Consider the following 12,843-nt stretch of genomic DNA (forward strand, 5'->3'; position numbering starts at 1 on the left):
TTTGTAAAACACACACCATCCGTGAAGCATAAGAAAATGACCATTCCTGTCCCCATATATGTGGCAGAAGGAAAAGTTTCAAGTGGTTAGGAAAATAACCCCTTGGTTTTATATAATAACACTTTTTTAAGGGGCTTAGGAAGAAGATGAACAAATGCATTGCCTTCCCCCCACCCCTCCCAGAAGTACCATGTTTCTCACTGTCTTTAAAGAAGCCTCAATGACTGTCAGGTGATCCACTTTCAGGAGGTAGCTGGACAGCAATGCCAGTTTTTACAGGGCTGAGAGATTGTTGGTTTGTGTAGAGTTTGGTTTTCAGTTCAGAATTCTTATAAAATAAATATTAAAAACACTGACAGTGCTTGGTATTTTTTCTTTTGAACAGCTAAGAATGCATCTCAGGAAAGCATGTTAAGAGATCTCCAAGAAAAAATAAATCAGCAAGAGAATTCCTTGACTGTAGAGAAACTGAAGCTTGCTTTGGCTGATCTGGAAAAGCAGCGTGATTGTTCTCAGGACCTTTTGAAGAAAAGGGAACACCACATTGAACAACTGAGTGAAAAGTTAAGCAAAACAAAAAGAGAGTCTGAAGCTTTATCAAGTGCTTTGGAGTTAAAAAAGAAAGAGTTTGAAGAACTGACAGAAGAGAAAACTCTATTTTCTCACTGGAAAAGTGAAAATGAACAACTCATAAAGCAGATGGAATCAGAACATGAAAACCTGCAGAGTAAAATCAGTCAACTGGAAACTTGCCGTAAGACACAAGAAATACAAAGCAATGAATACAAGGAGAGAGTAAGCACATTGGAGATGGAAAGAGAAAACCTTAGTGCGGAGGTGAGAAACCTTCACAGTGTCATCGATAGCCAGACAGTGGAGGTGGAGACACAGAAACAAGCTTATGTAGAACTGCAGCAGAAAGCCAACCTGTCAGATCAGAAACATAAGAAGGAAACAGAAAATATGTGTTTGAAAGTTTCTGAACTTATGGAGCAAGTTGAAGATCTAAAGCAGAAGCTTCAGTTACTGTCAAGAGAAATAACGGACAAAGACCAGCGTTACCAAGACTTGCACTCTGAATATGAGAGTCTCAGGGATCTGCTAAAACCTGGTGATCCTTTGGTGACGAGGGAAGCTCGTGGCAGACGTCTTCTGACTTCTGAGGAGCAGTCTGAAGTGAGAAATTCCTTTGTAGATGTAGTTGGAGAACAAGGAAGCATGCCTTCAGAAAGGGGCGGCGGCCACGTAGGAGCAGACCAAAGTCCAGAAAATTCAGCCCTTTTACAATGTCTACAGCTTGAGTTACAGACAATGAGAACAGAATTGGAATCTGGAAATGGGCAGGAGGGCACTCAGTCAGGAGATGTTAGTGGTCTTAAAGACTGTGAAACAGATACAGAGGGAAAGCCTCTGCCTGAGTTTTACATGCTGTCAACAAGTGAAAATGACGATACGCGGTTCCAGCGTGCTCTACAGAGAGCAATAGACAAGCTGCATGAGCTAGAGACAATGTGTGAAACGCTGCGTGTTGAAAAGTTTGAATCAATGTCTGAGCTGAATGACTCGAGATCAGAACGTATCACAGCAACTAGTAAAATGACAGACGATTTCAAGAAACTACTTGATGCAGTTAAAATATTAAATAATGAACACAGCCATTGCCAAGATGAGTTAGTAGAAGAGGTGCCAGAAGGTGAGCCTGGTGAACAACAAAGTATAGAGACATCTGTGTTCTTAAATTCTTTGGGTGATGGAAACTTTTACGAGCATTTGACATTGTCGCACAAAGAAGTTCAAATGTGCTTTGCTGAATTGCAGGACAAATTCTCATGTTTACAAAGGGAACACAAACTTTTACATGATCAACACAGCCAAATGAGAACTAAGATGTCAGAGCTACAGTCCTATGTTGGCATATTAAAGGCTGAAAATTCGGTCTTGTCAATGAAACTTAGAAGCTCTCAAGGTGACCTGGTTAAGGAGGGGAAGATGGAACCCTCAGATGGGCATTCGTTGCTCATGTCATTGTCTTGTGTGGCTGACAGCCCTAGTCCTCCAAGTCTGGGTGAATTGTCATTCTGGAAAGGTCTTTTGGAAGAGATAGGAGAAACATCTCTTCTGAAGGGTGTACAAGGGGACGTTTGTGCACAGCAGTCTGACGTCGAGGAGGCGTCGCGCTGCGGTCCGCAGGAAGAGGGTCTGCCCCCGGAAGCCATGCCGCCAGTCCCGGAGAAGAGTGTTGAAGAACTGGAGATCCTGTGTGAGGGGTGCCAGCAGTCCCTCAAGGAGCCGGGAGAGACCGTGGGAAGTCAGGAGATGATGGAAGAGAAGGCCATGGAAGAACCCGGACAGTTCGGAAGCTCTGAAAGGAAAGAACTTGACTGCCTGAGGGAGCAGCATGTGTCAGAAATCGAACAGTGTCCACAGATGCCAGCAGGCCTGACGGTAGGGAGAGAGTCCCCGTTGGCAGCAGAAGAGGAACCGACGGAACACCTGTCGCCGGAGCTGGGAGTCGCGCCACTTGAGCCCCAATGTCTGGACTTAAGTGCCTGGACCGTGCTGGGCACCGATGCTGAAGACGTAAGTCCAGAGGTGCACATGCTATTTCTCTAAGTACGTGTCCAGTAGTCAGTCATCAAATGTGTGTTGGATGGAAATCCATATCGAATCTAACTTCAAACATGTTTAGGTTTTAGTTACTGAGGCCCTCGCCCTTCTAGTCCAGCATCTCAACGAGCGATGCGGGAGAGTGGGGGGCGGGGGGGGGGTGTCACTTCCTTCCCTCTGTCCGCCTTTGTGTGATGGAGATGGCAGGGGTTGAGTAGGGAGCAGGAGTGGTCACAGCACCCATGTAGTCCCTGTTTTTCAGACAACAGGAGGTGACATCCAGACACGTGGTTTACCTAAGAAAGAGATAGTAAGCGCAGGCTTCAGTCTTTGGGCTAAAGGGGGTCAATGACACCTCACCGCCTTCTCTTGTGGAAGAAGATGAGCATTCTCTGTGGACTCGCTTAGCCTCGTGTTTGATAATCAGAAAGAAAACCTTTCCACTTAGGCTTCACGGACTATTGCTAGTGAGAACAAGAATTTGAAATTGCAGTGTATGCCAGGGTAGATGATGACACAGCGGAGGGTTTGTCTCAGGATAGACACCTCCAGTGCCTTGCCCAGAGAGGATACCTCCTGACTGTGTGTTTCATGTTGTGATTGGATGCAATGGGGAGAGTGTGGTAGGAAATATGTCATTGGTAGTGATGTGTTTAGCAGAGGCAAGAAGCCAGTTTCTATAAAGCAATAATGAAGGTTATTTAATCTTTTCTGATTCTTCCTGAAAAATAAAATGCATTCTCATTCTCTGTTACAACTACAGGCTCTTCAGGGTGGAAGTGAGAGCTGTGATACAAACGGATCAGAAGAAGGTACTACGGAAAGGAAGGAGAGAACACCAAAGAGGGACATTCATTCGCTTTGTGACCGAATTGTAGTCATAAATGGGAGAAGCTGGCTTCATTCAGAAGTAGATACTTTGTCAAAAGAAAAGAAGGAACTGGATCTGATGTCTAAAAAGATGAAGGAGAAAATAGAAGAGCTGGAGTTTCATCAAGGAGAGTGTCCGTATCACTCTGACATTGTGGAAACTGAGGTGAAGGGCAAGAGACAGCTCCTTCAGACTTTGTCCTCTGACGTAAGTGAGCTTTTAAAAGAGAAAGCCTACCTCCAGGAGCAGCTGCAGCGTTTGGAAAAGGACTCACACGCCCTGTCTTTGGGCAAAAACGAGCTAGAAAACCAAATCAGACAGTTGAATAATGAGAAAGAGTTGCTTGTGAGGGAATCTGAAAGCCTGTGGAACAAGTTACATGAATTGGAGCAGGAAAAGCTGACTGCCACTAAATCCTTGGAGGCTGCAGTAATGGAAAAAGGCGAGGTCGCTGTGAGGTTGAGCTCAACGCAAGATGAGGTGCATCAGCTGAGAAATGGCATTGAGAAACTGAGGGTCCGCATCGAGGCCGACGAGAGGAAGCAGGTCCATGTCTTGGAGAAACTGAAAGAAAGTGAGCATAAGAACGATTTGCTTCAGGATAAAGTGGAGAATCTTGAAAGAGCATTGCAGATGGCAGAAGAAAACCAAGAGATAGTGATTCTTGATGCTGAGAATTCCAAAGCAGAGGTGGAGACCCTAAAAACACAAATAGAATCAATGACCGAATCCCTGAAAGCCTTAGAATCGGACCTTGTCATGATAAGATCCGAAAAAGAAAATCGAACCAAGCAGCTTCAAGAAAAAGAGGATCAGATGTCTGAATTGGATGCATTACTTTCTTCATGTAAAAACCTATTAGAAGAAAAGGAGCAAGAGAAAATGCAGATGCGAGAAGAATCTAAAGCTACAGTAGAAATGCTTGAAAGAGAATTGGAAGAGCTTAACAAGGAGGTGGCAGCCTTGTGTGATAACCCAGAAACCGGGATGGTCCCAGAACAGAGCCTGGGCTTCCCAATGCAGGGAGTGCAGCAGCTGAAAACCAACATACAGAAGCTGAAAGTCTGGGTGGACGAGGCAGGAATGCAGCAGATCCAAATCTTAGGAGAACTGCAGGAAAGTAAACAGCAAGCCTCTTTGCTGGGGCAGACAGTCGAGGCCCTTGAAAAAGAACTAAAGGAGTCAGAAAAGAAACATGAACATGCAACTCAGGAGGCAGAGGACTCCAAAGCAGAGCTGGAGAAGCTAAAAGCAAAAATAGAGGATCTGGAAAAAGATCTTGTCAACATAAGGTCCGAAAAAGAAAATCTGAGAAAAAAATTACAGACGGACCAAGAGCAATTATCTGAATTAGAAATATTAAAGTCTTCATTTGAAAATCAATTGCAAGAAAAACAGAAAGAAAACATTTGGCTGAAAGAAGAATCTAAAATTGTCGAGGAGCGGCTTCAAACGCTATTTGAACAGATGAAGGAGAAACTACCAGCCTTGTGTAATGACCAAGGGCCCTGGAAGGCCACAGGACAAAGTTCTGAGACTGGTCAAATACCTTATCTTGAACATGAGAAGATTCAGCTGCCGCAAGGCCTTGACCAGACCCAAAGTAATTATATTATTTTGCAGTCTTCTGTGAATGGCCTCATTCAAGAAGTAGAAGATGGCAGGCAGAAACTCCAGGAAAGGGAAGAAGAAATCAGGGCATTGAAATATCAAATCCAAGAACAAGAGCAGCTTGTCTCTAAGCTGTCCCAGCTAGAAGGAGAGCTCCACGTTCTGAAGAAACAAAAGGCAGAACAGGAACAGAAGATCCAAAGGCTGCAGTCCAAAAATGACACTTTGCAGGACAACTACAACGTGCTACAGAATTCTTACACACACCTGGAGAAAGAGCTGGAATTGATAAAAATGGAAAAAGTATCCTTTGTTGAAAAAGTAAGTGGCTTTTTCTACATTTGCATATGTTTTCATGAACAAGGGAAGCCAGTGGGTGAGTTGCATTTCCTTCTGGACAGCATTTGCGTCTTGGACCAAACTTTGTCAAGGCTTGAGGGTCTGTGAGATCCTGAGCTTGGGGAGGTTGAGTTGCCTGCAGTCGTAATGACCCTTTCTTGGCTTTGGTGCACATGGGCGTGGCACTCTTTCGTGGACAGGCCCAAACTGTCGAAGTGGCATGTGGACCGGGGAGAAGCTCTGGTTTCTGCACAGTTCCCAGTTCTCATTCTGCTTCCGTTTCCCATAGCGCGTCAGAATGGTAGCCTCCCCCTGCCCAGGGGAGAACCACTGCGATAGAGAGTAGAAGAGATACTAGTCAGGATCAGAAGGCATCCCCTTTGTCCTTGTCCCGCCTTTATGACTTTGAGAAGAAAGAACAATTAAAGATGGTGATGTAAGTGTCACCAAGAGAACCGGAAAGGCCCGTAGTGTGTGTCTCGGGAATTTTGTGCTTTCAGTCCCCCTCTTGTGTACCTTCCCACCACCCCCTACTCCCCCCTCCATTTTGTTAGCTCACAGTGAGAGGGAGGATCCACCATCAAGAGGCTCACACGATCACACTTTTGTGGGACAAATGTGAAAGGAAAACAGGTGTGCAAGGAAAAATGCAATGAGTCAGCACCCAGTTTCCCAAGCATTTCAAGGGTGCGGATGGCTGGCAAGAGACAGCGGTTGTGGTGATGATTAGGAAAGCTGCACGCCACTGTTTCAATGGCAAGGAGTAGATGCAAGCAGCAGAGTGTCAGTTGGATCTACCTCATACTAGCCACGTTTCTTGCGGGTCATTATGACATTGAGGGTTAGCAGAGATCCAAGAAATAATGAAAATCTAAGATGCTGCCTTGTACGCTATTCTCTGACGTTTCTGTTGAATGGAAATGAATGCCTTTATGAGGGGTTTTGACCCTCAGTAAGAGCACCTTTCCTTGTCATTCCTTCCCTGATTGCTGTCCCTTGTGAAGTCTTTGCTCCCAAGAAACGGTAAGCTCCCGAGTGGGATTTGGCACATTAGTTGAGAGATTAGCCAAGGGAGGATCAGTCGCGTTCCACATTGTTCCTGAAGCCTGACATGACGTCACAACTGCGGTACGGGATGGATTGATTTGGTCAACGCAGGCCACCAAAAGCAGGTTCTAATGAAAGATCCCATTTCAGGTAAACGTTTTGACTTTGAGGGAAACAGAGCTGCAGCGCGAAGTGCACGAGATGACCCAGAAGATGACGGACCTGAAAGCAGAATTCAGTGGAGAGAAACATACGCTGAGCAAAGAACTGAACGGAATGTTGGAAGCACTGAAGCGGAGTGAAGTGAGTCTCCCTGTGACAGACTGGTAACTGAGTGTGCACACTCTCCCTGTTTGTTTCTGGAAGACCTTGTGTCAGGCAGGGGATGCTGTCGAGCTTTTGAAAAGAACCAGTGTGCGCTTGTGTGAGGAGGCGACAGGCAGTGGTGTTCCCCAGCCAGCGCAGTGCTGGGCCCGGAAGGAGCGCGGAGGCGCCTCCAAACACAGGAGCAGTGCTGCCTTGGAGCCCAGACCTTTTTTCCCCAGACGAGGCCCCTGTCCTCCGTGAGCTCCCCTCAGAAATCGATCTCCCGCAGCATTGGATGGGCTGCTCTCCCAGCCTGCCGCCGATTCCAAGGCAGAATGTTGGGAGAGGCAGATGCCCTGATCGTGCTCAGAGCTGAGAAAGTGAGAGAAAGAAAGGGGCAGGAGGGTGTAGAGCGAGGGCAGCCTTGGGCGCCCTTTCAGAGCAGGGTTAATGTGGCCGGTGTGCAGCCTTTGGGCCTCCACTCCCCGCCGCTGTGCCCGTAGCAGGCTGTGCCGATTCCCTTCCCCTGCCGCTCCTCTGCCCTCTCAGCCCTGAGTTGCGGGAGCTGCCCCGGGCTCGCAGAGCTACCCAGGGCAGCGAGACCTGTTTGCCACACCCGGTCCGATGGGAAACCTCCCTGTGTGCCTCCAGTCCTCATGCAGCTTCCCCTGTGAGGAAGCCTTAGCGAAGGCTGGCGGAGAGAGGTGTGACCATGACGCAGAAGCAGCCCAGGACGTTGAAGTGATTTTTGTAACACCCTGTATGAGAAGTTGTGGAGATTTGTGCTTTTCTTTAAATACTGTATTTTAGCTGAGGAAACCGGAAACATTTTGGCCTTTACCCCAGCCAGGTAGCTCAGTTGATTAGGCAGTCTCGATAGGCCCAGACCGTGGGGTTCGATCCCAGGTCAGGGCACATGGAAGGAAAACCCAATGAGGACGTGGAAGGGGAATCTGCAACATGATGTTTTTCTCTGTGTCTCTCAAATCACTATTGAAGACAATGTAAAGGCTGGGCCTTCCATCTCAGCCATTGACTGAAGTGGGGATTTTGGCCATGCCATGTGGAAGGAGTTTGTAGTGATGATACATTTGCGCCTATCATCTACAGAAATATGCTTCGATAGTGAGCAGCTTGGGACGGTCCCAAGTCTCCTGTCATCTGTACTTGATTTTCAGGCTCTACTCAAAAGACAAGCTAAATGTTGAGCCTCAGTTTCTATGTTGAAGCATGTTAGCTTGCAATGACTGTCTTCATTTAGTTTTTCCTTTTGTCAATACTAAGCACTAGTAGGTTGAGGGGGTTGAATGTGGAATCGTGGCTCTCATGTGGCTCCTGTAGTCCTGTAGCTTCCAGTGTAGGCATGCAGTCGGGACCACGAAATAATCCTCCTTAGATAGGAAACACAAAATAATCATGCACCGGGAAGTGCTCTAAAGCCGGTGCAGGAAGAGAGAGCCAAACTGTGGAGGGGCTCGAGTGTGAAGGGCGTTGGAACGGTGGTGCCGGTGGTGAGGTCAAGGAATTCTGGCAGTGGAAACACTTGGATAATCCGGCGTGGTAGCCCAGGAGTCTGGAGTCCCAGAGTGGTTCCGGTGAAGTGAGGTCAGAGATTTTGCGGTCGCCTGGATGTGACCTTGCGGGTGGCTGGGCCAGAACCGAGGTAGTTGTCACTGGAGGCGAAGGTGCAGTTCAGGGGAACATGTGGCTACGGTGTATTGCCCTGCTCTGCAGAGGTTTTTGTCTTGACCGTCAAGTCCTTTTCCCCACCGGCGTGTGGTGTTTCCTAAAGGTATAGATCAAGGTGCTTCGTGATTGTCCCATGATTGCATGACTTTTCTCCTCAGGGTCAAGTGAAGGAATTGCTGCTAGAAAAGAGTGACTTGAGAAGGAGCTTGGATCGCATACAGCAAGAGCAGATGGAGAAGGAAGAGAAAACGAGAGAAGAAATAGCTGCTTCTCAGCAACAGCTTCAGGAAGCCGAAAAGAAACATCACACTTTGCTTCTGGATACCAACCAAGAGGTGAAAAGTGCATTTTGGTTCCTGGGGGAGCTGGAGACTGTGTGTTGCCCACGGTAACAAGGCTTCTTTTTTTGTTTTCTTTATCAAGGGGGTCCAAGTTCTGCATTATTATTATGCTGTAAGGTGTAAGGAGGGTGCCTGCCTTCAAGTTAGCTTCACTCTGTCTTCCCCAATTGCCTGCACATGTGTCCTTTGATAACTGAATGTTTCCACATACATTTCCGTCCTGGAGGAGCAAAGTAGCTGCGTTGCAGAGTGCCTTTGAAACAGTCCTTGGAAGAGCAGTTTTGTCCTTGGTTTGTTTTGCTGAAGTAGCCTTTTTCTGCCCTAGCATGCGCTGGAAATCCAAACGTATAGAGAGAAACTGACTTCTGCAGAAGAATGTCTCCGCTCCCAGAAGGTGGAGATAGACCTCTTCACGTCCAGTAAAGAACAACTCACGGAGTCTTTGAATGAAAACGCTGAGCTTTTAAAGGAATTGCTACAAACCAAGGTCTGTTTCCTTGTCATAATTTCATACTTGGAACGGTTGGTGCAGAATAAGTGTGGATGTACTGGTATTGATTTCCGAGATTTAATTATCATGAAAAAGTGATGAATGATACCTGTTGTGAATTCTCTGCTGAGCTCCTTGGAGAAATCAGCGGGTGGCCTACAGTCTCATGGCTAGAATGGTCTTCAGTGCTCAGGAAATGCTCCAGCTAGAGGGTGTTCAAGACTTCTCTCGAGGTGGACGTGCAGACAAAACCAGTCCCAGATGAGGGCAGGCCCTGGGGCTGTAGATACTGGGGGCGGGGTCATTCCAAAGTCTTAGCTGATGGGCCTCCACGTTCACTGCCATCACCAAACCCACTCTCCTCCGGCTCCCGGGAAGGTCCATGTGTGGCAGACCATGGGTCAGTCCCGTGGCAGGTGTATTTGTTAACTCTCCCCTTCCTGTCCACAGAGGGATGATAAAGTGTTTCTGTTCAAGAGAAAAAGGGGGTGAACCCTGGCTTCAGGAATCTGAGACTGGAGAAGGTGCTTTAGTCATTGTACTTGGAAAGGGAGGCAGTTTAGAGTCCTACGGAGACCTTTCCCAAAGTGACAACCATCCACAATGGGTGATCATGAACCCGCCAAACAAGTATCTTCCAGTAAAGGTCTTTAGTAAAAGATGATTTATGTGTTTAGAATTTTGATATGCATTGTACATTAAATATATTCAAACAAAAAGCAAGGTATAAACTTCTTTGGTTTATTTCTCTTCTGCAATTACAAGAGCAAGGAAATACACCCAAAAAATACAAGCTCATAAAATTCAGAATAACATGAATAATCAATGATGTTCTGTTACGTGGGAGATATTAGGTATAATAGTAGAAAGAAGTAGCTTCATGTCTACTTTTTTACACATTTTGTGCCTTTTTATTTTTTGACAGTTTTACTGTGGGGAATGTCTGTTTCTATTCATACCACGTCCAAAACAGTGCATTGTTGGGGCTATTCAGATCACATCTCATTTTAATGAGGTATACTTGGTAAACATTCTTGAAATTGAATTAGTTCATCTCTAATCCCATTGTGGTTGAAATCAGAAAGAAAAAATTTCAGAAGTGCAGATTTATTGCAACATTGCTAATTTCAAGATGAAATAGACAAAGGATGAAATCACCAGCAACATGAATGTAGTGCTCAGGTTCTTTCTTTCTTTCTTTCTTTTTTAATAGTTTGTTGTGCTTTTAAATATTCCTGATCTCCTACCAGAATCTCTTAGAGCTTAACTGTATTAGAATTCTGCATCTTTAGATACTGCATAATACAGTGCATATGCCACATATTATATAATATCCTAACAGGATCTGGGGAAATACTTCATACCAATTCATATTTCTGTAGCAAAATACGTGAATATCCCACCAATAGGGTAAATACAGACTGTAAATACCTTTGTATCAGGTCAAATTTGCCTCTCAATCATTTGCAGAGCTTTTTCTTTGGTTAAGGAAGCAGGAATTTTCATCTCTGAGTAGTTCACAATGTCACAATTCTCCCACCATTCTATTGACTTCCTCGTTGAGCTGCTTATAAAATTTAAATTTGTCTTGTGAGCCATAACATGGTTTAGCCTTCACCTAGTGTGACTAAAATAAATGGCATCTGAAGTATTGAAATTTTGTATCGGCACGAGATTACCAATGGGAACTTAATTCTCAGAATGTTTGACCCATGAAGAATACGTCCATGGACTCCCACGCCCACCCCCCAGGGTTGCGATTTCTTCTGGATAAACACAGGCACAGAGATGACACTGATTGAGGAACTATGCTCTGTGCTTGTGCATGCTAAGAGGGGAGTCACATAACCCATGTCCACCAGGGATACTTAGGTAACTGCATAGAAAAGGTGTTTTGTTTTATTCTTAATTAGATGTTTTAGTGTGAACATAATAATTCTTATTTTTAATTTAATTTTTTAAATATATTTTATTGATTATGCTACTACAATTCTCCCAATTTTTCTCCCCTTTATTCCCCTCCACCTTGTACCCTCACTCCCACCAGCACTCCCCGCCTCCCCAGTTCATAGCCATGGATCATACATAAAAGTTCCTTGGCTTCTCCATTTCGTACACTATTCTTAAACTCCCCATGTATTTAGTACCTACCATTTATGCTTCTTATTCTCTGTACCTTTTCCCCTATTCTGTGCCTGTCCCCACCCCAATGATAACACTCCATGTGATTGCCATTGTTCTGATTCTGTTCCTATTCTACTTGTTTGCTTAGTTTGCTTTTTTCCCCTTCATTTGTTGATGTGAGTTTGTTGTCATTTTACTGTTTATAGTTTTTGATCTTCTTTTTTTCTTAGATAAGTCTCTTTAACATTTCATGTAATAAAGTCTTGTTGATGATGAACTCCTTTAACTTTACCTTATCTGGGAAGCACTTTATCTGCCCTTCCATTCTAAATGACAGCTTTGCTGGATAGTGTAATCTTGGATGTACTCTTGGAAAGGTCCTTGCCTTTCATGACTTTGAATACTTCTCACCAGCCCCTCCTTGCCTGCAAGGTTTCTTTTGAGAAATCAGCTGATAGTTTTCTAGGAATTCCCGCTGTAGATGACTGCCTCCTTTTCTCTTGCTGCTTTGAATATTTCTCCTTATCTTTAATCTTGGATAATGTAATTATGATGGACCTTGGTGTGTGCTTCTTTGGGTCCAACTTCTTTGGGACTCTTTGAGCTTCCTGGATCTCCTAGAAGTCTATTTCCTTGGCCAGATTGCGGAAGTTCTCTTTCATTATTTTTTCCAAATAAGTTTTCAATTTCTTGCTCTTTCTCTTCTCCTTCTGGCACCCCTATGATTCGGATGTTGGAACATTTAAGGTTGTCCCAGAGGTTCCTAAGCCTCTCCTCGTTTTCTGAATTCTTGTTTCTTCATTCTGTTCTGGTTGAATGTCTCTCTTCTTTATGCTCCAAAATGTTGATTCGAGTTGTGGTTTCCTTCCCTTCACTATTGGTTCCCTGTAGGTTTTCCTTTATTTCACTTTGCATAGCTTTCATTTTTGCCTTTATTTTGTGACCATATTCAACCAATTCAGTGAGCATCCTGACTGCCAGTGTTTTGAACTCTGCATCTGATAGGTTGGGTGTCTCCTCATTGCTTAGTTTTATTTTTGGAGCTTTGATCTGTACATTCATTTGGGCCATATTTCTTTGTTTCATTGTGCCTGTTACTTTGGTAGGGGCAGAGTCTTAGGTATTCGCCAGGGCGGGGGCAACGTATGTCCCTGCATTGTGACGCTATATGTAGGGGAAGAGTCCAAGAGGGAACAATGTTGCTTACTTGGCTGTTGTCCCACTTCCAGTCACTTCCCCCACTGGCCACAAGTACATTGGACTCTTTGGTGCTAATTCCCAGATGGGTGGATTGGTTTCTGTACATTCTAGGACCCTGTGGATCTCTCCAACGGACTCTCCTGTGAGGCAGGGAGTTTTTCCTCCAGCCGATCCCTGGTCGGTGTGGTCTGTCTTGCTCCCCAACTGTTCCTCCCAGT

The 12,843-nt window shown here is 45.2% G+C and overlaps 1 protein-coding gene across 1 annotated transcript in view; it reads left to right on the forward strand.

Annotated features, from left to right (window-relative positions):
- The window catches only part of CENPF (centromere protein F), a 45,087-nt gene that overhangs the window by 23,577 nt on the left and 8,667 nt on the right, over positions 1 to 12,843 (forward strand). The window contains exons 11-15 of the mRNA XM_054587512.1: positions 386 to 2,580; positions 3,371 to 5,410; positions 6,626 to 6,778; positions 8,629 to 8,805; positions 9,137 to 9,298. Coding sequence (XP_054443487.1) covers positions 386 to 2,580; positions 3,371 to 5,410; positions 6,626 to 6,778; positions 8,629 to 8,805; positions 9,137 to 9,298 — 4,727 coding nt within the window. The remainder of the gene's footprint in view (positions 1 to 385; positions 2,581 to 3,370; positions 5,411 to 6,625; positions 6,779 to 8,628; positions 8,806 to 9,136; positions 9,299 to 12,843) is intronic.

Source organism: Pteronotus mesoamericanus, unplaced genomic scaffold (assembly GCF_021234165.1).
Source record: "Pteronotus mesoamericanus isolate MK-2021 breed Mesoamerican mustached bat unplaced genomic scaffold, CSHL_Meso_final scaffold_1186, whole genome shotgun sequence".
NCBI lineage: Eukaryota > Metazoa > Chordata > Mammalia > Chiroptera > Mormoopidae > Pteronotus > Pteronotus mesoamericanus.